The sequence below is a fragment of the Balearica regulorum genome, chromosome 6, assembly GCF_011004875.1.
Source record: "Balearica regulorum gibbericeps isolate bBalReg1 chromosome 6, bBalReg1.pri, whole genome shotgun sequence".
Lineage (NCBI taxonomy): Eukaryota > Metazoa > Chordata > Aves > Gruiformes > Gruidae > Balearica > Balearica regulorum.
Window position 1 is genome coordinate 19,059,421 of NC_046189.1, and position 21,623 is coordinate 19,081,043.

Sequence of the window (21,623 nt, forward strand, 5' to 3'; positions counted from 1 at the left end):
AGGGATAGGGGCGGCAGGGGCAGGGGCAGTAGGAATAGGGGCGGCAGGGGCAGCAGGGGCGGCAGGAGCAGCAGGGATAGGGGCGGCAGGGGCAGCAGGGGCGGCAGGGGCAGCAGGGATAGGGGCGGCAAGGGCGGCTCCGCTCAGGCCCGCAGGCCCGTAGCCACCAGGCTGAGGGGGTCGCCCCGCGCCGGCCGCTCCCCGCCAATCACGCTCTGCGGTGACGTCACGCCTCCTGCCCCTGAGCGGAGCAGGCCGCGGCGCTCCGATGCTTTCCCCGCGCGGCGAATCGCTGCCCCGCCGGGGCGAAGCGACCTCAGCCACCCCGCTCCCCTTCCGCAGGCCCTCGGGGTGCCCGCCCGCGCCGCCCCCAAACGCGCGGTTACAGCGGCAGCGAGGCCGCCGGGCTGCGGCTGCTGTGTGGTGCGCAGCTCCCGCTAACGGCCCTAACGGTCCCACGGGCCAGGCTGGCGGCCTCGCTCCCGTCTAGCGTCACACCGACACCGTCACCGCCGACGCCTGCGGCGCTCGGCCCGCCTCCCCGCCGCGCCCCCGTGGAGAGGCGGGCACAGCGCGAGTCCGACTGCGGCTGCGCCGACGGGGGGGCGGAGCGAAACGCCGCGCGCCGCGCGCCGCCCGCCGCTGCCAATAGAGTCGGTACAAAGTGACCTTGGGGCCGCGCCCCGCCTCCTTCCGCCGCGCTGCATCCGGGCGCTCGCCGCCGGCCCCGCCGCGCCTGCGCAGAGACGCCCCAGCCCGACGGCTCTGAGGTGCGGCAGCCGGAGCGGGTGAGTGGCGGCGCCGTGCCATCCGCCCCCATCGCCGTCCCCGCCCGCCGCCGCGGCCCCCTCACCCTCTCCCTCTCTCCGCAGAGACACCGGATTGTGGTCCCCGGGACGCCGCCCGCTAAGATGTTCGCCTGCGCCAAGCTCGCCACCTCGCCCTCCCTGGTGAGTGGGGGCGCTCGGGCCCGCGGGGGGCGCCTGGGCCTCCTCGTCGGCCGCGTCCCGGGCTGCAGCTGAGGCGGCGGCGGTCGGACGGGCCTCTGAGCCCCACAGCGGGCCCTTAGGCCGAGCCCGTACCGAGGGGTGCCCGCCCGAGTGCGAGGGGCTCGGAGGGGTGGGCGAGCTGCGGCAGGGTCGCGTTCTCCTTCCCGCCTCCTTGGCGTGGGCCAGGGCGCTTTGCCAAGGTGAGGGGCCTTCCCACGCGAGCGGCGAAGGGGGAGGGCAGCGCGGCGAAAAGCTCTTGGGCCTGGTGCGCTCTGCGCCTTGCTGTAGGTCAAACTCCAGCCTGTTGGTTGTCCTACGCGAGGCCGGGATTTTTTGCCCTTGCAGAGACAAGGTACTATCCTGCTTCAAAATGTCCTCTCCAGCCTGCAGAACGTCTCGTTTTGCATGGTGGCAGGCACAGGTTTCTCCTGCAGGAAGAGCTTTGTGCAAGAGCCGATATGACCTTAGACTGCTGGAAGCCCAAGGACATAGGCAGGCCGCTTGTGAAAAAGCATTCATTCATTTATGCGTTGCTAGATTTAAAAGTCTAGGTTATATCTATGCATTTAACAACTTTGGAATTAATTTTGATGGCTTTTAATCTTTTCATTTCAAAACGCGTATCACTGCCTGCTGGTCTATCTGGCTTTTTTGTCGCTGTTTTGCTACATTTTTTGTCAGTATAACGCATGTACGGGTTCATTGAATTATGTTGCTATTTGCAATAATGTCTCCTGAAAATGGTGCTATCGAATTGCATGGCAGCGTTTGCTTCTGTATCGTTTATTGTATATCCAGCTGTGCAAAGATTGCTGTCTTTCAAGTAAGACCAATGGCTTAGTAGTTGATGTTCTTATACTCTTACAGACTATTTTACAGGACAGCTGTGATCAAATGTTTCTTTTCTTATAGCTTTTTTCTTCCTCTTGCAGATCCGTGCTGGATCAAGAGTCTTGTACAGACCAATTTCGGCATCTGTGTTGTCTAGGCCAGAGGTCAAGAATGGAGAGGTACCTTATAAACAAAATTCTGTATCTTCCTAAATTACCTGGTGAGCCTAAATGTCCTCAACCTAGAGTTCACTTGTACTAACTCAAGTATCTATAGTGTGAAAGTTGCTTTAAGTCAAACACCTAATAATACTTGTTGCTGTCTTGCTGAGAAGTCTTTCACATTTAATGTTGATTGCTTTCAGGTGGAACAGGTAATCAGGTAATATCCTGAATTTTTTCACTCTTAGGACTTGGAAGTAGGCATTGGATCTAATATAGCTTTTAAAACTGCAGAATAACGCTGTCAAAGTGGTCATAGAAAATGGTCTGTGTCTGAATGTAATACTTTTTCATGTTTTGTTTTCTTAGGGCAACTCAACACTTAATGGGGCCCAAAATACTGTCTCCCGACTAGCACTTAGAGAATTCCAGACTAGTGCTATCAGCAGGGACATTGACACTGCTGCCAAATTTATTGGTGCTGGTGCTGCCACAGTAGGTGTGGCTGGTTCTGGTGCTGGTATTGGAACAGTCTTCGGTAGTCTAATCATTGGTTATGCCAGGTAATAAATCTCTCTCTTATAAAACTCTCAAATTGCATGCAGATGTGTCTTGAATAGCACCCCCAGATAAGCTAAGTTGTACTAAGGATGATGGCACTGTAATAAATTCTGTTAATAATTACTATTAATGATAAACATGGCTAAATAGAATCATATGAAACTGTAGCATATTTATCAGGATGGCTGTATTGTTAAATTCAGAATTTTGTACACTCTGCCTGGAGAAGAGGTGTGAAAGAAATGAGATCATTAGACTTCATCAGTGTTTTGGTCACTGAAGTCCAATGTTTCGGTATTCAGTTCCACAACTGAACTAAAAATCCAGCCTGGATTTTTTGCCATGTGAGAGAGGAGGAGAAGTTTCAAAGAGAAACTGTATGAAAACTAGTAATAAGTAATGTGAGTTTGTATGCTTTAGACTTAGTAGTCATGATTGTTATTTAGAAATGGATGCTTAATTCTTTTTTCTAACACATTCAGCTTTGCATCTCAGAATATGTAATTACTTTATCAAATGAGTAATCATTCCTTCTAGAAATCTGAAGGGGCTGAGGGCGGGGATTTTATCATAGGGATGAACTTCTTCCAGATAAGTTTACAATGGTCCTGTAGTAGGAATAATTCATGTGGTGTCATGGAAGAGCAGAACTGATACAGATATAAAAAAGCTTTACTGAAGGTTTCATGTTCTTCATTACTCTTTCAACGAGTTAAGACTTAATTAAATCTTACTACTTAAAGATTTCTAAGCTCTACTGAAGACAAAGAAGTTCACTTTGCACTTGAAGAAACAGAAGTGTTTTCAGTACAAAACTAATGTCTCTTTTTTTGAATTTGGCATGAATGTGCCAATAAGAGATTGTAGAACACTACTTCATAGTATTACGTTGAATGGGTTTTTTTTCTCTCACACGCACTTCTTGGAGGGATAACGCATTGCATTTTTACAACAAACTGCTGTGTATTTCTTTTTTTGCTCCAGGTGGTTTCAGTTCCTGTATTTTCTGAGAGCTACTTAAAATGTTACACACAAACTTCCTTGGAATATAGTTCTAATATCACAGATGAGAAATAAATTTATAAAGCATAGTGCTGATACTTCCTGCATGGGAGGATGTAGAGAAGTCAAATTCAAAAGCATATATGAATGTAGTCACAAAAACTGTGCTCATTTGGAAAAAACATACACAGTCTGCATAACCCAAATCTAGTCTTAATGGCCAAGGCATTTGTCTTCAGTGAAATCCTTCTGCTTGGATGTATTGGGTTTTCTTGTTATGGAATCTGTGGCAAGGAAGTATGAGGTTCTGAACCTGTCAGATGCATTAAACTGTATGAAAAACATCTTAATTGTAAAGGTCTTACACCTTCGCTTTCTTTTAGAAATCCTTCTCTGAAGCAGCAGCTGTTCTCATATGCTATCCTGGGATTCGCCCTGTCTGAAGCTATGGGTCTCTTCTGTCTGATGGTTGCTTTCTTGATCCTATTTGCCATGTGAAAGGAGATCTGCCTGTAATACTGGCATTGGAATGTAACTCTGCATTTTATGGGACTCCCAAAATGTTGGTGTCATGGAAATTGATGCTATTTCCAAAGTCATTTCATTAAAGATAACAACTTTAACTGTCAACCTGTTGCCTGCATTTATTATCTTTCTCACTAGGATATCTGGAAGACAGCATCTTGTCAGTCAGCATGCATTTCTCCTGATAATAACATATCTCACATAGGACATTTCAAAAAATGACTTCAAGTCAAACATTTTATTTATTAATATATATAGGAGTGTCACTTCTTTGTTGAAATTAATGTGGCATATCTTTGAAAGATCAAAGGGTACGCAGATTAAATGTGAAAGGCTATACTGCTGGCCTTGTTCCTTCACTTTTCAAACTTACTCAGAGCTGTTTCTGTGCACAGTTTGGGTTTTTTTCCCCTCAGGACAGCTAGCACGTAAGGCACCTCTTGATAGAAGGAGCTAAACACAAACCTATGAACAGTGATAGGAAAGTTCTTTTTCCATCAGTTTTCAGTTAAACTATACATTTTGATCACCATGGTAAAAAATTTCTACTTGATTTTTGAGCAGTGTCTCAGTTGAACTAAACTTTACTGCTTTAGATTGGTCCGAGTCTAGTTGTGGCACATTGATACTACAGTTAGTTACTGCATTCTTGGCATCACCTAACTAAAAGGGAGAACTTGTAGCTTCTTAATTTTGTAAAGTCAGCCTTGTGTTATCTCCCAAATACTTTTAAGAGCAGTAGGATCAAAGCATTTTTAATAACAAAATACCTGCAGTATTAAGCTTTGCTTCTCACAGTGTCTGTCTTTTAACAATCTAAATGCATTTATGGTGTTGTCTACACTTAGAGCAACATACTCTGTGCTAATATATACTAATCTGGTGGGGGGTGTTGATAGCATCTCAAACTTTATTCAGAATGTTAAATAATAGATCTGGTCATTCAACAAATGTAAGCTGAACTTTGGAAGAAGGTGAACAAGCTTGTTTGGAGCTCTGTCTTCTTGCTGTTAAATAGGTAATTACTGAATTAAATCTGGGAAACTACTGTAAGCTGTCTATCCTTATGGAAATGGAGAAGTAACTAGTGTCTCTCAGATCAGTGTAAGGTGCAGGTAAGACCTTTGTTTTCATCTTAATTGAAATACCAAGTTAGTGTTCATGTTGCCTTAGACCTAGCACAAGAAGCTACTTTCTCCATGTGTTCTTAGAAGAAAATGGTCATCTTCTCAAAAGGATTAAAAGTTGCCGTGTAAATTCTTTCATATATCTGAGGTTTAGGCACGTAGAATAGGCAGCATCTTTAAATATTCACCTCTAGCACAGCATTAGTAGTGCCTTATATGACTAGGTCCAGAAGTGGGGGTTTTGGCAGTGAGGGAGGGGTAGGAGGTAAAGCATATTGCAGCTATGTTCCATCTGGTCTGTACTCACACTGGGATTTTTTTATGAACTCACTATTACCTGTTCTCGTAAGCTATTCTGTTACTGAGCTGACATACAGTGCATTTGGCCTGGATTAAAGGCAGGTAACGAAGGTAACGATTTCTAGAATTCCAGGCTAAAGCTCATCTGTGTACTGCTGTCCTTCTGGTGGGTGGTGAACTTTGTTCTTTCAGCACTGTAGAGATCTCTGCAGGCATCTGAGGTGCCAATCTGTGTCCTAATATTGTAGCCTAGTCTAGTGGGCTAGCTTAATTCAAGCTTCAGATTTCCATACCACTGGGATTTGGCTGAACAAGGGTCTTCAAACTTAACTTGGTCAAGCCTAGCTCCAGCTCTATTAATCATATTTATCAATCTGTTTATTTATAAAATGGTTCTGCTCAGTTATAATTGTGCGTTTGGTGTAGAGGAAGTTCTGGCTCAGCTATGGCTCCATAGCCTCAGTAAGAAAGACCTGTGAGTCATCATGAGCTACTTCAATCAGCTTTGAATAATGATTTCTGGATTTACATCCCATCTTTTCTGATGTGGTTCACCCTGTCCACATGTACCCTTTTCCCTGTGATCAGCCTTGCCTGAAAGGCAGCAGACATCTCGGGTGACCCTGTATGTAGATGTAAAGCCTGTCTATTTTAATAGTGGCATCTCTCCAAGCTTGTTAACTTTTGACTCTCTCTTAGACTGGTGAACATGGGCCAAACCCAAGCAAAATTGCTATTAGATTATGCCAATCTTGAAAGAATTGGATCTCAGTGTTACAGATAAAGACTAATCAAGGTCTTTCAAAACATGGCAACGAGCCTTCATGCAGGGGATTATCCTCCTTATAGACAATAAGGGGCTTATGAGCGATGGGCAGATGTTCACATCTGAATGATCACAGGGCACACTGGCTTCCTTTCTCTATTGCTCTGTTTTCACTGCTCTTGAAAAACAGCTTGGTTTCAGTGGTTACTTGAGCACTTCAGCAGCTCAGTCAATTTGAGTGGTCTTACAAAAAATTTTATGTTTTCCTAAAATACCCACAAAAGAAAAAACTATAGTTGTGTAAAAGATTACATGGTTTGGGGTTTTTTTTTAAAATAATTCAGTGATTGGGCAGCAGCAAGCTATCCAAAAGGACTCTTGATCTTCTCTGCAAGTGTTTCCATCAAGAAATCTTTTTCATAGGTCAGAGAAACCAGATACAAAGTTCCACAAGGTGATACTGTAGGCTTCACTTTCCTGAAGCCTTTGTCACAGTTTTTCTGACATGAACTGTGCTGACCTTAGAGACCCTCAGCTCGGGAAGATTCGTGTTGTAGATTCTCCACATCCAAAGACTCTGTTCATCTTTCAGTGGTGAAGGTGGAGCCAGCTGAAGCAGAAATCTTTGTTGTCTCTGAATAACTACTCTGCCTGCTGTCCCAGTAGATCCAACATCATTCCACCTGTGATAGTGATATACACAACAGTCTTATCCTAATGCATAATGAAGGAGATGTTTGTGTTACCAGCTATGTTCTGAAGTTATTCCTGCAGGTAAAAGTGATTCACCCTTTCCCTCTGTTTTCTGCACCAATTTCAGACAGAAAGAAGAAAGGCAAAGAACTTGCAGTTCAGTTCTCTGTTCAGGACTGATGCTGCCATGTGATGGTAGATCTAAACCACTGAAAAATACTTGTTTCTGATAGAGGTCTCAGTCGCTCTGTGAAGAAGGAAGGAAGATCTCTGTTCCTCTCTCCTCTTTGCACTTTCTCCCATTTGACCCCTTTGCAACATGCTCACAGAGAACAATAATGCCACCTTTAAGTAAACTGTACTTCTATGCAGTGGTTTTTTTGCCCACCTTATCTCAGAGAACATTGCGAAAGTGCTGTACGGTGCCCACCCAAAGCAATTTACAAGAAATGAAACATACCATATTGTCTTTTGCAAGTACAAGGAAATGTAGATATAATGTCATTTACTGGAACTTCTTTTTTAGAAGTGTTTTTTTGTAATTCATAGTCACCCACTCTCGGGTCAGTCTCCGAACAAGACGGTTCCAGATGATAACACAGGCACAGAATTAAAACTTCATCTGTGATTCAGAGCACATACTTGCTAAACTGTGTTACCACATATGATTGTGATACTTAACTCATCCAAAATGCTAATTAATTCTGTCTTAAATTTAGGTAAAGATGCTTCCCTTCCTTGTACAGTGCTGCAGCGCTTGATACAACGTTCAGTAAGGTGAATGTTTAGCAGACGTATGGCTTCAGGCACACCTGTAGTTGCTGCCGTAAGAGATGGGGTGAGTAGGGAGACTGGGAAACCCAAGGAGTACAGCCAGTAGACCGTGTTGGAGGGCTGGTTATTGTAAACCTGAGATGTGACAAGCGTATCGAGCGCCGTCACGGAGCAAAGCCTCGCAGCGGTTTAGTCCCGGCCTGCTGCCCTCCACGGCTCTCCTGCAGAACCGGCAGCGGAGGGTGGGCACTTCATCCCCTGAGCTCCCCAGCCGGCACGGCTGCTGACTCCCGCCTCAACAGCCGCTTCCCCCAGCCTGCGGGATCGCGCACGGCTACGGTGCGGCTTGGCTCTCGCGGCGCGTGTGTTGTCCAGATGTGGCCAGTGACGTCTTCAGCCAGCCACGTCCACTCGCGGTTCCCCGGCGGGGAGCGGGCAGCGTTACTGCTCCGGTTGCTGGGCAGCGGTGTACCGGGACTAACGCGGCTCCTCGCAGAGGACCGGTGCTGGCAGCGAGCAGCAGGACCCGGGGCGTTCGCCGACCGAGACGCGGGCGCTGCCGTTGCTCCGTACAGCTGGCCGCTCGGGGGGGGCGGCCCGAGCCGCGCCTGCTCAGCTACCGCCGTGTCGGCCGCACCCAGGCATCGGGCGCTTCCGGCCACACCGTCCCCGGCCGCCCCGCCGGCGGCGCCCAATCGGCAGCGCGCGCCCTCCTCCGCCCCGCCCCTCCCCCGGCACGTGACGCGCACCTCCCCGCTGCCCGCGGAGATGTCAGCCGAGCTATCGCGAGAAGTGACGGAAGCCTGTGGGGGACCCGGCCTTTAATGTGCGGTTCGGCCCGCGTTCCCGGGGTGAGTTTGTAAACACGAGCGCGGGCCGGCGGCGGCGGCGGCTCCTCCCTCCGCGCTGCGGCGGCGCCCGGGCGGGCGAGCGCTCTGGGGGCGGAGGGGAGGGAGCGGCCCCGCTCGGCAGTAGGCGGGGAATACCCGGGAGGCAGTAACATGGCGCCGCCGCTCCTCTCCACGGCAGCCCCCTCCCCCACCGCGGCCTGCGGCTCCCGCCGCCCCTAGAGCCGGGGCGGGGCGGCCCGGCCGGCGCCGCGGAGACCGTTACCCGCCCGGAGGTAGGGGTCCTGGCGGGCGCCCCGAGGGAGCGGGGCGGGGAAGCGGGCGGGCGAAGGGGGCTGCAGCTCCCCGCAGCCGGAAGCGGGCTGCCCCGCGGGGGCATCGGCGGGACCTGCCCCGGGCCCGGCCCGTGGCGGGGGGTGAAAGGCGGGGAGAGGGCGGGAGGAAGGGGGCAGCCAGGCCCGGCCTTTCCGCCTCGGCTCCAAGGAGGCCTCTCCCTGCATCCATCTTCTGCTCCGAAGGAAGATCGTGGTCCGTACCTGGTGCTGGTGCGGAGGGCGCCGAGAGGGGTCCGGTGTGTGTGTGGGTGTTGGGAGGGAGGGGAAGGGCAGCTTTTCTGCCCCACGGGGAGGTGGTGGCCTGCCTGGGCTCGGGCCGCGGACGTGGTCCTCCTGGACCAGTTGCCCCACTGGCTTTGCCTGTTACTGTGCACTAGGCATCTCGAGTTGTCTTAAAAGATCTGTGAAGCTTTCATGGGAAAAAACACATTGCGGGCCCTCCAGCAGTGATGGCTGCGTGGTATTTTAGGCACAAGTGTTCTGGGCCACAGTGCGACTTGATGGTTGGAGTAAAGGGATGTGTGCTGCCATGTTACTTCTGCAGTCTTATTCTTTCTGCAATCTTTCTGCATCCCTGTTCTGGAAATGGGATCCATGACTGTGTTTCCACGTCCCATCCACGCACTTGTTTGCTTTGTGTTGTGTTACTTTCTCCCAGAAGTAGTGATACTGTCAAAATCTTCAAATAGTCAGAGTCTTCAGATAGTGATACTGTCACCTGTTTCCTTGCACTAGAGTGAGAAATTCTAATAAAGCTGGAAGTTCCGAATCATCCACCGCTTTCCAAATAGTGGCCCTGTATATGGCTAAAATGTATTTTCTTTTCCACCTTCTGAAATAATAGTTTTGGTTTCTTTTTGTCATATTCTACTCACAGCACAGAATGTCATGTCCTAAGCTTTTATTGAGTGTAAAGCTAGAGTTAATAAAACCAAAAGTTCCCAAAGTTAGGGTCGTAATACTGTTAGGTCTATGTTGGATGTAGCCGTAGCTGATAGGATGGGGAGGACTTTTCCTGTGATCCTAGTCATCCATAGGTGTCTAAATGTGATTTCTTCAGCCTTCTGCTGAAACATGTTACTGCCTCTTAATGGACATCCAGTTGCAGACATAATTTCAGAGGAACCGACTATGGTCAAGTTAGGCATTCACTTGAATTCTCTTAGTGTTTATAATTCTACATTCCAGAATCAAAATGGGAAAGTTGTCTTACTAAAAACCAAAATAACAACTTTGTCAGGGACTGCTTGTTATATAATGCATCAAAAGAAATGTGAAATAGTAAAAAAAACCTTAATGCATACATGGAGTGAAGCAGCTTTTTCTAAAATCCATTCTGAGTTTGGTTTAATGCCAGTATTGGATGCTAGTACTTCATCAACTAGTTGAGTCTTTGATCTTCTTCATAATGTAGTTGATACTTCTATCCTGATTTGAATTCTAGAAATACAAACATGTTTTGTATGTCTTTTTCCAGAAACTTCTAGACTATGCAGCATCTAATATAAGGTGCTTTCAGGTCTTAAATTCGATCATACGTAATTCTAGAAATAATTCTGGTTTTCGTGCTACTTCTGTTTTGTGACAATGTGTTGAGCAGCCTGAGATATGGTATGCTGTTGAATCTTGTTTAATTAAATTTTGGGTGTATCTGTTACCTAAAATTCCTTTTCTGTCACTAGGTATTCTTTTCTTTTTTTCCTTCCACAATTAATTAGTCTAAACTTACAAATGCACATTTATATCTCTGAGAAGCTTTACTAATTGTAAAAGTTTATTTTATTTCTAATCTCAACTTTTTCATGGTTTCTTGAAATGATCTTGAATTTCTGTGTAAAAATAATGCATTAACTGTTTTCAGAGGAACAAACATGATTCAATACTATTAACTTTTTTTTGGAGTAATGAGTAGATTTCACGTTATCATTGTCCTCCTGCATAACTTAACTACATTTGTTTCAGATCAGTAATATGCATTCTAAAGAGGCATTGGATGTAGTTAGTGACAGAAATATGAGTCAATATTTAGTAATTATGCAATAAATATTTTTTTTGAAGTTTATGCTGTACTGTTTCCAACTTTGTTCTGTGTCAGTTTCAGTTCAGCCTGAGAACTTTTCCATTGGCTTCAGTTCAGCTAAGCGCTTTTCTTCAGTAAGTTATTCCAAGCAATATAGTATGTTTCCCTTTCTAGGTAAATGCCAATGGTCACTTATATTATTGCTTACAGGAAAGAAAAAGATCTTTCTGTTTAAATGAGCAATGGGAATCCTGTAGTGGGATATTTGTGATATATTTAGAGATTTTTTTAAAAAAATTAAATTATTAATTATTTTATTCAATTTTATACTTCAGGGATGCAATCTGAAAAAATATAAAAATGAAGTAACAATTTTAAGCTTTTTATTTAATTTTTGAAAGACATGTAGCAAAAGGAGATTGGATTTCTAATGTTTGTTAGGTTGATGGGCAATATTAAGGCACTCAAACCTAGATAAATGACCTGGGAAAAAATAAGTACTAATATCTCTCTAAGCAAATTGTAAAAAGATCAGTGGAATATTAACGCCCGTATATTTCTTCTCTGCGGTTCATTGGCCTTTCACTTATATACAAGAGCTGTGTTCACATAGCATGAATTTCCAGTAAGTCAAAGAAAAAATCAAGGTGCCTCTGGAAAATACTTAACCCAGGGGTTGGACTTGGGAGCAGCCATACTTAGCCAACACGAAGTGTTAGGCTGAAGGACCTTTCTTTATTGTGTTTGTACTCTCCATTTACCAGAAATGTACCTTCATGTGGAAAAAGCCTGCTCCTTCAGCAGAGCTGAAGTAACCAAATTGCTTTGTTTCTGTACCTGTGACTATCTGTCCAGCTGGCTTTCTTGTTCTTATTTGAACTTGCTAGGTCAATCATCCTCACTTCTCGCATCTTTTTCTTCTTGTCCAGATGCTCTTGCCTTTATTTACGGAATCTTAGACAAACTGAGGAAGGTATAGAATTAAATTTACACATCAGTTACAAGCAGTTAACTCATAGCATCGACAAAAAGTGCCCAATGTTTGACTTCTTTAAAGAAAAAAATCTGACCATTAAGGTGCAGGCATTACATTCTTCCTTATTCTTCCCCAGAACTCTCTGAAATAGATCATGTGTCTTCTAGGAAATAGCACAACCACTCTATTAAGCAATGAAGTGTGAAGAAGGAGCTGCCATTTTCCTGTTAGCCAGTTTTGAGGTTTACAACCTTTAAGTATTCTGGACTATGGCTTATAGCTTTGTTGCGGAATCAACTGAACTACTTTCTCGTGATCTTTATAAGGAGGAAAGTTTTTATTTTTCAAACATTTCTCCTCCATTCTTTTAATTATCCAGTTTTATATTTAGGAATGCTAAATTATGTGGCATTACACAAATACAATCAGTCAGAACACTTTTGAAAGTGGACTGCAATGGTCAAGTATTTATTACACCACTTTTGCTTCACCTTTCTTCTTTTGCTTCACCTTTCTTCTTTTGCTTTATAGGAAGCTGAAAAAATAGCTGTTCCAGTCCCTCGAGGTAAGTGGAGCAATGATTATTCCCCCTCCCCGTAAAATACAAATCTTGATTTTATTTGTTTATGTTATTTCTTAGCAAGTGGTGTAGTCTACATACTAACTTCTGATTTTTACTGAAAGTAAAACTTGCAATTCTGACTCTATAGAAAATTGTGGAAATAAAGATAGACTCAAATGTGGGAGGCGATTAAATGATGTATGCAAGCATAAAAGGTGTCCTGTTCGTTTTGATTTGTGTTGATTCATTTGGTTGCATGATAAAGCCATCTCTCTTAATTTTGAAGTGTTTATTTGGAAAACAAAAATTTGGAAAACAAAAATAGCTACTTTTTTCCCCCTCATCTAAAGAAGCATGTCTATTAAAATTCTTGTATGGAGCCAAGCAAAACACTAAATTCAGCTCTTCAGGTAACCATTAAGAGAATGTTATTCTTTACTGTGGCAAATATATTCAGTCCACTTGACTTTCCTTTGAAGAAGTGCGCATCTTAAGTAGAACTCTTAAAATTAATAAAGACTTTAAAAAATTGTGACCTTTCCCTTTTATGCTTGTTTCCTATTGTAAAATGAAGCTTTAAAGTAAAATCTTAAAAATGTTATGCTACCTAAAGCAATTACACACTATGATGAGGTCTACAGAAAAGCTGACTAAGAGTTAATAATTCTGCATACAATAAGAGTTTGTATCTTGCAGTAAAAAGGGGCACAATCCCAGATCAAATGTGAAGAATAAAAGGAAATGTTGAGTAGACACGATCAGTCTTGAGGAAATGCAAACATCCGTTGGAAAATACATCACTGATACTGTAACTTAAGTACTTTGTAATGTACAGACCCAAGGGAGACTAGATGCTGACGGACTACTATAATTCTGATTTGTCTCAATGTCCCTAACACAGTTTTTGTCCAACTTTCTCATGGTTTCAAACCAGAATGTTGAGATGTTTCTTGACTTGGAGCCACATGCGAGCGGTCAGTCTAGCTGCAAAACTTGGACTTGCATCCCACGTGTAAGCAGTAGCGGATCCATGCGCCACTGCTGTAGCTGGCAGACTGTCAGGTTGTCCTCTATGGACTGTCCAGTTTAGGGGGCTGACACACTTGTGAGAGCGTGTCTTGCTTGCTTGCTGGCCAGTAGAGCAATGCTGAAATTCAAGAGTTTTAAGGTTGGTGGGTTTGGGTTTTTTTCTTTATAGTTGTCTGTTTTTTCTGTGTTCAGTTCAGGCTGTTTTCTTCCACACTGTTTGTGTCAGCCCTGAAATTACAGGGGGGCAGTTTCTGTATTGTTACGGTGCTCAGAATAAGTAATTACAGGGTAAGCCTGCACAGCCCATGAGCAGGTTAGGGCACAGAGGTCTTTTGGCATACAGTGTGCTTTATACAGGTAAAGTGTTCAGAGGCTTTAGCTACAAGTCTAAGGAATCTTTACTAGGTATGTGTGAAGAATTATTTTTTTTCTCACCAAACTTGGAGAGGTTTTTGCAAGGATTATCAATATATACACATTTTTAAACAGCTATTTAAATGTTTAATAGAAAAAAAATTTGAAATGAGGTGTCAGTTGTGTTTTCTATGCTCTTGTATGCAGGGAATTAAGAGAAAACAGAAGAACCTTTACCAGTAAAAGTAACCAACAGGACATTGCTTAAGTCAGTGTGTGATTCTATTCTTTTCCAAATTGCCTACAGGGAGGTATTTTAGAAGCAAGCCTCATAGTATGTAGTAATAGTTTCCAGAAAGTGTGCCTTAGTTGTTTAATTAAAATCTTATAAAAAATATACAAATAATTGTTGAAGCTATTTTTGTAGCGTGTTTAGATAAACATTTGTGTGATGTTTTATAGAAACTTCTTTATTTTTAAATAAGCACACTGTCTTAAATATTAGTAAATTGCTTGCAAACCTGTTTTTATTTCTCTGTATTATATATATTTTAAACATGCATATATACTTATTTATATACTATATTGTACTGTTTGCTTTCCAAAAGTGATAAAAGAGGCTTATGAGATTTTAAATAGGAGTGATGTGAAAGTATTTTACCTTTGCATTGAAAGTATGGAGCAAACACAAGAAAAGTGAGATTACATTCTGGTTTAAGTACCAAAGTTGATTATACTACCGAGATTATTTAATGATTTTCCCATGTACAGCTCTGATCCTCTTTCTCAGTGTAACTCAAAAGAATTCTACATATGGGTTTATTTACGCTGCTGAAAGGAATTTAGAGTTGGAAGACCTGCAGAAGAAAGCTGCAGTTCAGTGAACTGTAGTAAGAATCATTGCACTGAACTCTTCAGTTAATCAGAAGAGATGAGACTGGAGTGTCCCATTCAGACTGGGTTGCTTCAGGAACCATCTCTTTTTCTATGGGACAAGGTGCTTGCTGTTGCCTGGGTAACAATCCAAGGTGGCTATAATTCATCTGTAGCAATTGGGTTAGCAGTTTACATATTTTATTTCTTATTTGGTTGGGTGAGTAATATGTTTCTCAAGATGGCCTTTAAGTTGCTATTTTGGTTTTCAGGGGAAGAATATTTTCTAAATTCTTCTTTCTTACTGTGATATTCTTTCTTAGAGCAGTCAGTCTCCAATAACCTTTTGAGATCAGAATGGCAATCACAAACTTTTCTGAAAATTTGCCTTCTGTGTGTTAGTCTTGTTCCTGTCAGGCAACAAACAATCCAGAGGGAAAAGAGGAGGCAAAGGATGGGGTTAGTTGGTTTGTTTGTTTTCCCTAGCAGCAACAGTTTTAGTTGTTTGGCTGTAAAGTTAACCACACTACGTCTTCTAAAGCTGTCAGAAGTTTGGATTGTCGTTTGCTGTTGTTCACCTCTCTTTCTAGCTATGATGTCTTTATGGTATACTTCAGATTTCAGAGTTGTCTTGGATTGCTCAGAATTTCATCGACTCAAATTTTTAATATCTCCAAGGATGGAGATTCCACAGCCCCACTAGATTAACCTGTTTCAGTGTTCAGCTGCTCTCACTGCATGATTTCTGCCCTGCCTGCCCGCCCCCCCACCCCACTGCTTTTATAAGTGTCCATAAATTTCTTGGTGCAGCTTGTGAATATTGCATCTCATCCTTTCGTAGTAGAGTCTGGATTTGTCTTCTCTACACATTGTAAGACAGCAAATAGATCCTTCCTTAGCCTGCCTTCTCCATGCTGAACAAACTTTGCTTCTTGATATTCCTCTTGTATGTAGTAGTCCAGCCTCCTGACTGTTTTGATGAGGCTCCTGCTGGTTTCTCTCTGGTTTGTCATCTGTCTTGGGCTCAGAACTGGACACAGCACTCCAGCTGTAGCCTCATGAGTGCCATATAAAGGAGAGCAATCACTTCCCTTCATCTGGTTGCTATGCTCTTGCTAATTCAGCCCAGTAGGCTGTTAGCTTTCGATGCTGCAAGCAACATAATGCCGAATTCTGTTCAGTTATGCTGCAGGAGTTACAGGTTCTGCCCCAAAGCTGCTTGCCAGCCGTTTGGCCCTCAGCCTGCACTGTTGCATGGAGTTATTACGTTCTGGGTGCAAGCTTTGCATTTGTCTTTGTAATAGGTAAATAAAATCCTTACCCATTTGACTACTGTAATGAACATGAGGTCTTTGTTTTTCCCATCCTGTCAGATCCAGTTTCTGTTTAGATTTATAATGTCCGAGGTCATGCTGGAATGCATGAGTGAATTTATTTTCTCTTTTAAGTGCAAAAATTTCGGTGTTTCAAGATACTTTTTTTTTTTTCTCAGATGTTAGCTGGAATACCTTTACAAGGCATTGCCTCATAAAATTTGTTGTGGCCTGCAGTCAAATAATATTACAAAGATCAGGAAATGAATTTATCTCCAATGTTTTTCCAGTGTTTGTCAGAAGGATTACACTTTTTTTCACAAGGATTGATTTTTAATTTATAAATCAGGCATTCCAAATCCACAGGCTTCACAAACCAAAACATGGAACCAGATAATGACTTCATGTGCAAATAGGTGTTTCAGTAATATTCCTTTAAAGGAGAAAATGATCAGACTTGAAAAATTGATCTTTACATTGCATGACCTAAGAAAAATACTAATAGCGTGGCTCGAGTAGATTTTGTGGCTCGTCAAAGACGGACAACACGTTATAGTAACAGAGGGGAAAAAATGCCGTACACTCACTTTGGTTGATCAAAATCTTCATTCTTTGGATAAAAAAAACCCAAACCCCAGAATCGTTTCTTACACCTTCAGACATTTCTGATACAGATATAACTCCTGTTCATAATATATATAACCATATGTGAATATTGTAGCCATATATAACTGTATGGTGCCTCATGATCAAGATTTAGCAAAGCAAATTCCTTTTGAGATCTAAGAGAGACTGATTCTGTTAGTTTTGAACCTGCATTTTAAAAAAAAAAGTGACTGTTGCGTAGCTGAGCAAGGGTAATAAACTCTGTTGAAGTTCCCAATAGCATAAGGATGTAATCCTAAAGCTTCATTGATAAGGGCCTTATTTTTTCACCCTGAAGTCTTAGTCGTGAGTATTCAAACTTGCCCATAACCTTGTTCATACTATCTATTGGTGACAGTACCAAGTTCATAGTTTGAACAGTTAGAGAAATATTTCATCCCTTCAGAAACTTGAGACAGGTTATGAACTCTCTGTGAAGAACAGCAGAACAATCTCCATCCCCGATTTGCTTTGGCATCCTTTCTTTGGGACATAAATGTTTCCCTGAGTTGTCAGTGCCAAAGACTCTGAAGTGTCTGGCAGCCATTCATCTCTTCTTGGCTTGTGGTCTCAGCTCAGTATCCTCATTTTGTTGAACATATATATTTAGAAATGACACTTTGGAATCTTCTCTGCTCCATGTTTTGCTTCTTTACTATTCAGTGCCCATGACCAAGGACATTGGGATCTCCTTCTCCTTGAAGTAATATCCAGAAAGTCTAACCACTAACTTTTTACTCTACAGGCGCAGGCAAAAGGATCAGGTAATGTGTTCCTTACAGAACCCAGAGGTATTAAGTCTTAAATGACTTGCTTATGCTTGCTTGATCTGTCTTGTGTCTAGTGCTAAACGGTGTACCAGAAGTATACATTCTTAGGATGGTCAGACAATTCCAGAAGCCTTGCAGCCTGCTGGGGGAGAGATGGATTTATTCTGCTTATGATCTTTAATCATAAAGACATCTTTATTCATCTTTATTTGCCTCATCAAGCTAAGCAGTGTTCAGAACTAACATTGTTAGATCTCCATACAAATACTCATATTTAAAGATGAATGTATTTCCTCCAGGGTAAAGCCACAGATGGGTTGAGAGTGCTTGTCATCTCCTGGCTAATTAGCTAATTTGGTACATTCATTCCCCCCCCCCCCCCGTTACTTACCTAAGGTAACTTTAGTGTTGAGATTAGTTCCTTATCACTATGGGGTTTAGTGATGTGACAACAATATCTTGATTTTATATGTTCATTGTACCAGAACTTTATTATTTTTTGTCACTGATGTCACATACTAGTTTTGTGCATTGTCCAGCACAGGTTGGCTCAATCCCGCCTGTGTCCCTCTTTGTCTTTCTGAAGCGGAGTGATGGTACCTTGCCATGTTTGTTCTGTGCTTGCAGGATGAAAGAGTAGAAGCATCTCCTTCTGTCTGAGAGAAGGCATAACTAATTAGAGGGTGTATTGAAGTAAATAATTTCTTTGGAAAACTATTGCATTTCGTGGGTGAATAGTGTGCATTATATCATTTATCTTTACAAAATCATACATTGTTACATGTTTTAATGCACATAGTAATTAATATCTTCTTTCAATTGCAGTTCATTGCCATGAAAAGGAGGATATGATAGTTTGCCCTATGAAACAGGTTTATATGTGAAATCTGGCAGGTATGTATATTAGTATGTGTGGTGAGTATACAAAACAGCATGAAATCTAATTAAAATCTCTTCTTAAATATTTTTTACCCTGTTGGTAATTTAGTTGTATAGCTGAAACATTAATAAAGTACATGTTTTTGTAGTTAAATTTGTAACAGTTTACATAAAGGGCTATCTGCTAACTTATCTTTAAAGATGGGCTGTAAAGATTATGAAAAGACTAAGGAATCAACTTTTTCCTCATCTGTTGGCACTGTATCTTTGACTACTCGATATTGTCTGCTACTTTGTTCTTTTTTTAATTGTGGGAATTGGACGATTATGACAATGTATTTTTATTTCAATAACAAGTTGTCTATGTTTTCAGATATTTTTTGCAATTAGTCATGTTACATATGAATACTTGCCTTTCCGATTGAGATGTGTGTTCAAAACCTACTCTGTCTCAATTGGGTTTTGTGTACCTTCCTGACAGAGCTTGGAATCCAGACTCTACTTGAATCTGGGGTATTTAGGTTCTTAGTATAGCCAGAAGGCAGAAATTCTTGCCCATGGAATATTAAAATATTCTTTGGATGTTGATGGATTGATAATTTGTTGCAATATGTGTAAAATTTGTTCCATTCTCATTTTGATACAGGTAGCACAACGACCTGTGGAATATGAGTGATGACAAACCCTTTTTATGCACTGCCCCTGGATGCGGCCAGGTAATGGTCTGTCTTGATGTTATTAACACTGATCAAACCAAAGTAAAACAGTGAAACATATTTCTAGGGATCGAAGAAAAGGTGATTTATGGTAATTGGTAGAAAGTATCTATGTTGTGCTGAAAAACAGGTGACAGCAAGAATTTATAGCATTTTGTGTGTTAATTCAGAAAATGCTATCTATAGAAGAAAAACACTAATTAAATTACCATTTCTGAGCTGAAGACACCTTCATTCATTAGCCCTGCTTTGTTTGCCTTTCTTAAAAAAAAATAAATCAAGAAACATCCTAATTTGTATCAGGTAGCCTGTATTTTTCAGAATATTTGAACATTAGTGCGGAGCGCATTATGAAGCTTGCTTGTCAGTAATCTTCACAACCATGGTGACTGCAAATAAGTGATGGCATAATTTTTATTTATGTATATTTTTGTACATGGGAAGATGCTAACAGCGTGCAAGCCACAAAATGTATTTCAATTCCTGTTGTAGTTTTGATGTATTCTATTAAATAGCATTAGTCAATACAGAGCTGAACGTGAGCAGAAAAGTAAAAATCTTATTGAGTGTTTTAGCAGATAGTTGCTTTAAAGGAAGCTGTCTTAATGCTTTAGTTTAGTAACCTGTAAACAAATGAATTTGCATTATCTGCTGCATGAGATGGACATCCCTGCTGCCTTCATATAGAGTTGATTTCTTAAGCTGTATTTTTTCATTATATTAGTGCACTTGGATTTATTTGGATTTTGAGTTCAAAACACTTTCATTTTTATTCTGAAAACTTAGTTTTTATGATGAATGACAGCATTAATGTTATTTTAATAGAGCCTTCTGTATTTAAAGCAGGAAAGGACTAAGATTTCTTACTATGTCTAATATGTTCAGAGACATCAAAAGTAATGGAAGAGGATTGTCTTCTCCTAAGCAACATGTTTGTCCTCATCCTATTTGAATCTCGTTTCGATGTGAGCTCTGTCAGAAGTGTTTTGGCAATTAAATCTCATAGAAGACACGTCACGAGTCTGCAGCAATCCTTGATTCCAGTGAAGGAGAAGAGAGAAAATGGGCAAGGCTTCTCCAGATGCCAGCTCGTACTGTAGAATAGAGAGAGGGAGTCAGGATCTGGAGATCCTATTCTCTCTGAAGGAGCCTGTCCATCATGTAGTGGGGACAGAAAGATCTACTTAAGTCTCTTAGTGTGATAGAGCATCAAGATTTCTGGCTTATGTAGTATCTAGAGATAAGGTACAGGAGCTGTGGAGAGCTGGGCATTTGGAACCCAGAGTTCTAACCAAAAAAGTGCCTGGCCTGTATCACCCTGTCTTTCAGTGACCCTGCATTTTTAATTTCCCTCTCAGCGCCACACATACATGTCCTTTCTCACAGAAGTATTCTGAGTGACTGTATGCTGAGGTTAACTGAACTTTCTGTATTGTTTTCTGAGAGATGATGCTTGGTGTGTATCTATTACAAGATATATGTGGAGTCACTTAAATTATTGAGGAATAATCAGAAACATAATTTGGGACTCAAATGTTCACAAAGAAAAGTAAGAATTTGAATATCGTGTTCTTTTTTTAGGAAACCTTGGGAAACATTTTCTTAGATTATCTCAATTGAAACACTAACTTTACCCACAATTACAGATGCATAGCAAATTTCAAGTTAGTAAAAGTGAGAATATCTATTTTACAGCACCTAGTTTGCTTAGTGCTTTTTTTTTTTAATAGAATATGCCCCAAATTTTGGGGGAAGTATGCACAAAACTGGCATACCTCTGAAAACCTGAGAGATTTTTAAAATGCTGATAAGTTTAGTTCATTCACAGCTTTTCAGTTGTCTGACGTTGTTCCAGGGTTTCTCGTTCTGTCTGCCTCCTATTTTATATAGTAAATGGTCAGGGGCAGGAGCTATACTTTTATTTTATTTTTATAGACAGTGAAGTCTGCGTTTGTGATTACATTCTCATTATTGTGATAATATGCACAATAAAGATAGCAAATAGTGGTAATCAATTACTAAACATTGTCAGGATTCATTAGTATAGCAAATGCCTGTTTGCTAACCGTTGATGAAGTCTGTAGCACTCTGAAATTTTATCTTGGACTTTTGATGAATGCAGGTACTTATACTACCATTTCCTGATATATCCCTGATACCATTACTATTTAGTTACTATGAACTTCATTTGCGTTTAGTAATGTTTCTGCTTGGTGTTGTTGACCAAGGGACAAGATTTATCTGCCTAAGAGGGTTGTGTGTTAACATAGCGATGATAGTTTTACATGTTGTAAACATTACTTTCTGTAGAATTGCATTTACTTTGTTTACACTGAAAATGACAACAATCTCTTAAAACTTTCTGCTGCAGCGTTTTACCAATGAGGATCATTTGGCTGTCCATAAACATAAACATGAGATGACACTGAAATTTGGTCCGGCTCGTAATGATAGTGTCATTGTGGCTGGTTAGTATATACTTTTATAACTAGTTTATGCACTTTTCTGCTGGAATGGGCAAACATTTTCTGTATTTTCTGTACATAATGCATAGACTTATATTAAGAAAATATG

General features: G+C 41.9%; 2 protein-coding genes across 7 annotated transcripts in view; both read left to right on the forward strand.

Annotated features, from left to right (window-relative positions):
* The first annotated feature begins 649 nt into the window (after nucleotides 1-649).
* On the forward strand, nucleotides 650-4,174 carry ATP5MC3 (ATP synthase membrane subunit c locus 3). The gene is made up of 5 exons (XM_075756613.1): nucleotides 650-788; nucleotides 873-950; nucleotides 1,922-1,999; nucleotides 2,351-2,544; nucleotides 3,928-4,174. The coding sequence occupies exons 2-5, from the start codon at nucleotides 912-914 to the stop codon at nucleotides 4,040-4,042; spliced, it is 426 nt and encodes a 141-aa protein (XP_075612728.1). The 5' UTR covers nucleotides 650-788; nucleotides 873-911; the 3' UTR covers nucleotides 4,043-4,174.
* A 4,281-nt stretch (nucleotides 4,175-8,455) lies between these two features.
* Nucleotides 8,456-21,623, forward strand: part of ATF2 (activating transcription factor 2) — a 51,062-nt gene continuing 37,894 nt past the window's right edge. Inside the window, exons 1-6 of one of the 6 annotated variants that reach the window (XM_075756626.1) lie at nucleotides 8,459-8,580; nucleotides 12,440-12,473; nucleotides 16,219-16,328; nucleotides 18,280-18,348; nucleotides 18,980-19,049; nucleotides 21,421-21,517. In XM_075756626.1, coding sequence (XP_075612741.1) covers nucleotides 19,002-19,049; nucleotides 21,421-21,517 — 145 coding nt within the window. In that variant the 5' untranslated portion in view covers nucleotides 8,459-8,580; nucleotides 12,440-12,473; nucleotides 16,219-16,328; nucleotides 18,280-18,348; nucleotides 18,980-19,001. Of the gene's footprint in view, nucleotides 8,853-12,439; nucleotides 12,474-16,218; nucleotides 16,329-18,279; nucleotides 18,349-18,979; nucleotides 19,050-21,420; nucleotides 21,518-21,623 lie in introns of all 6 variants that reach the window. The other 5 variants (XM_075756622.1, XM_075756623.1, XM_075756625.1 and 2 more) reach the window with 5 other exon arrangements.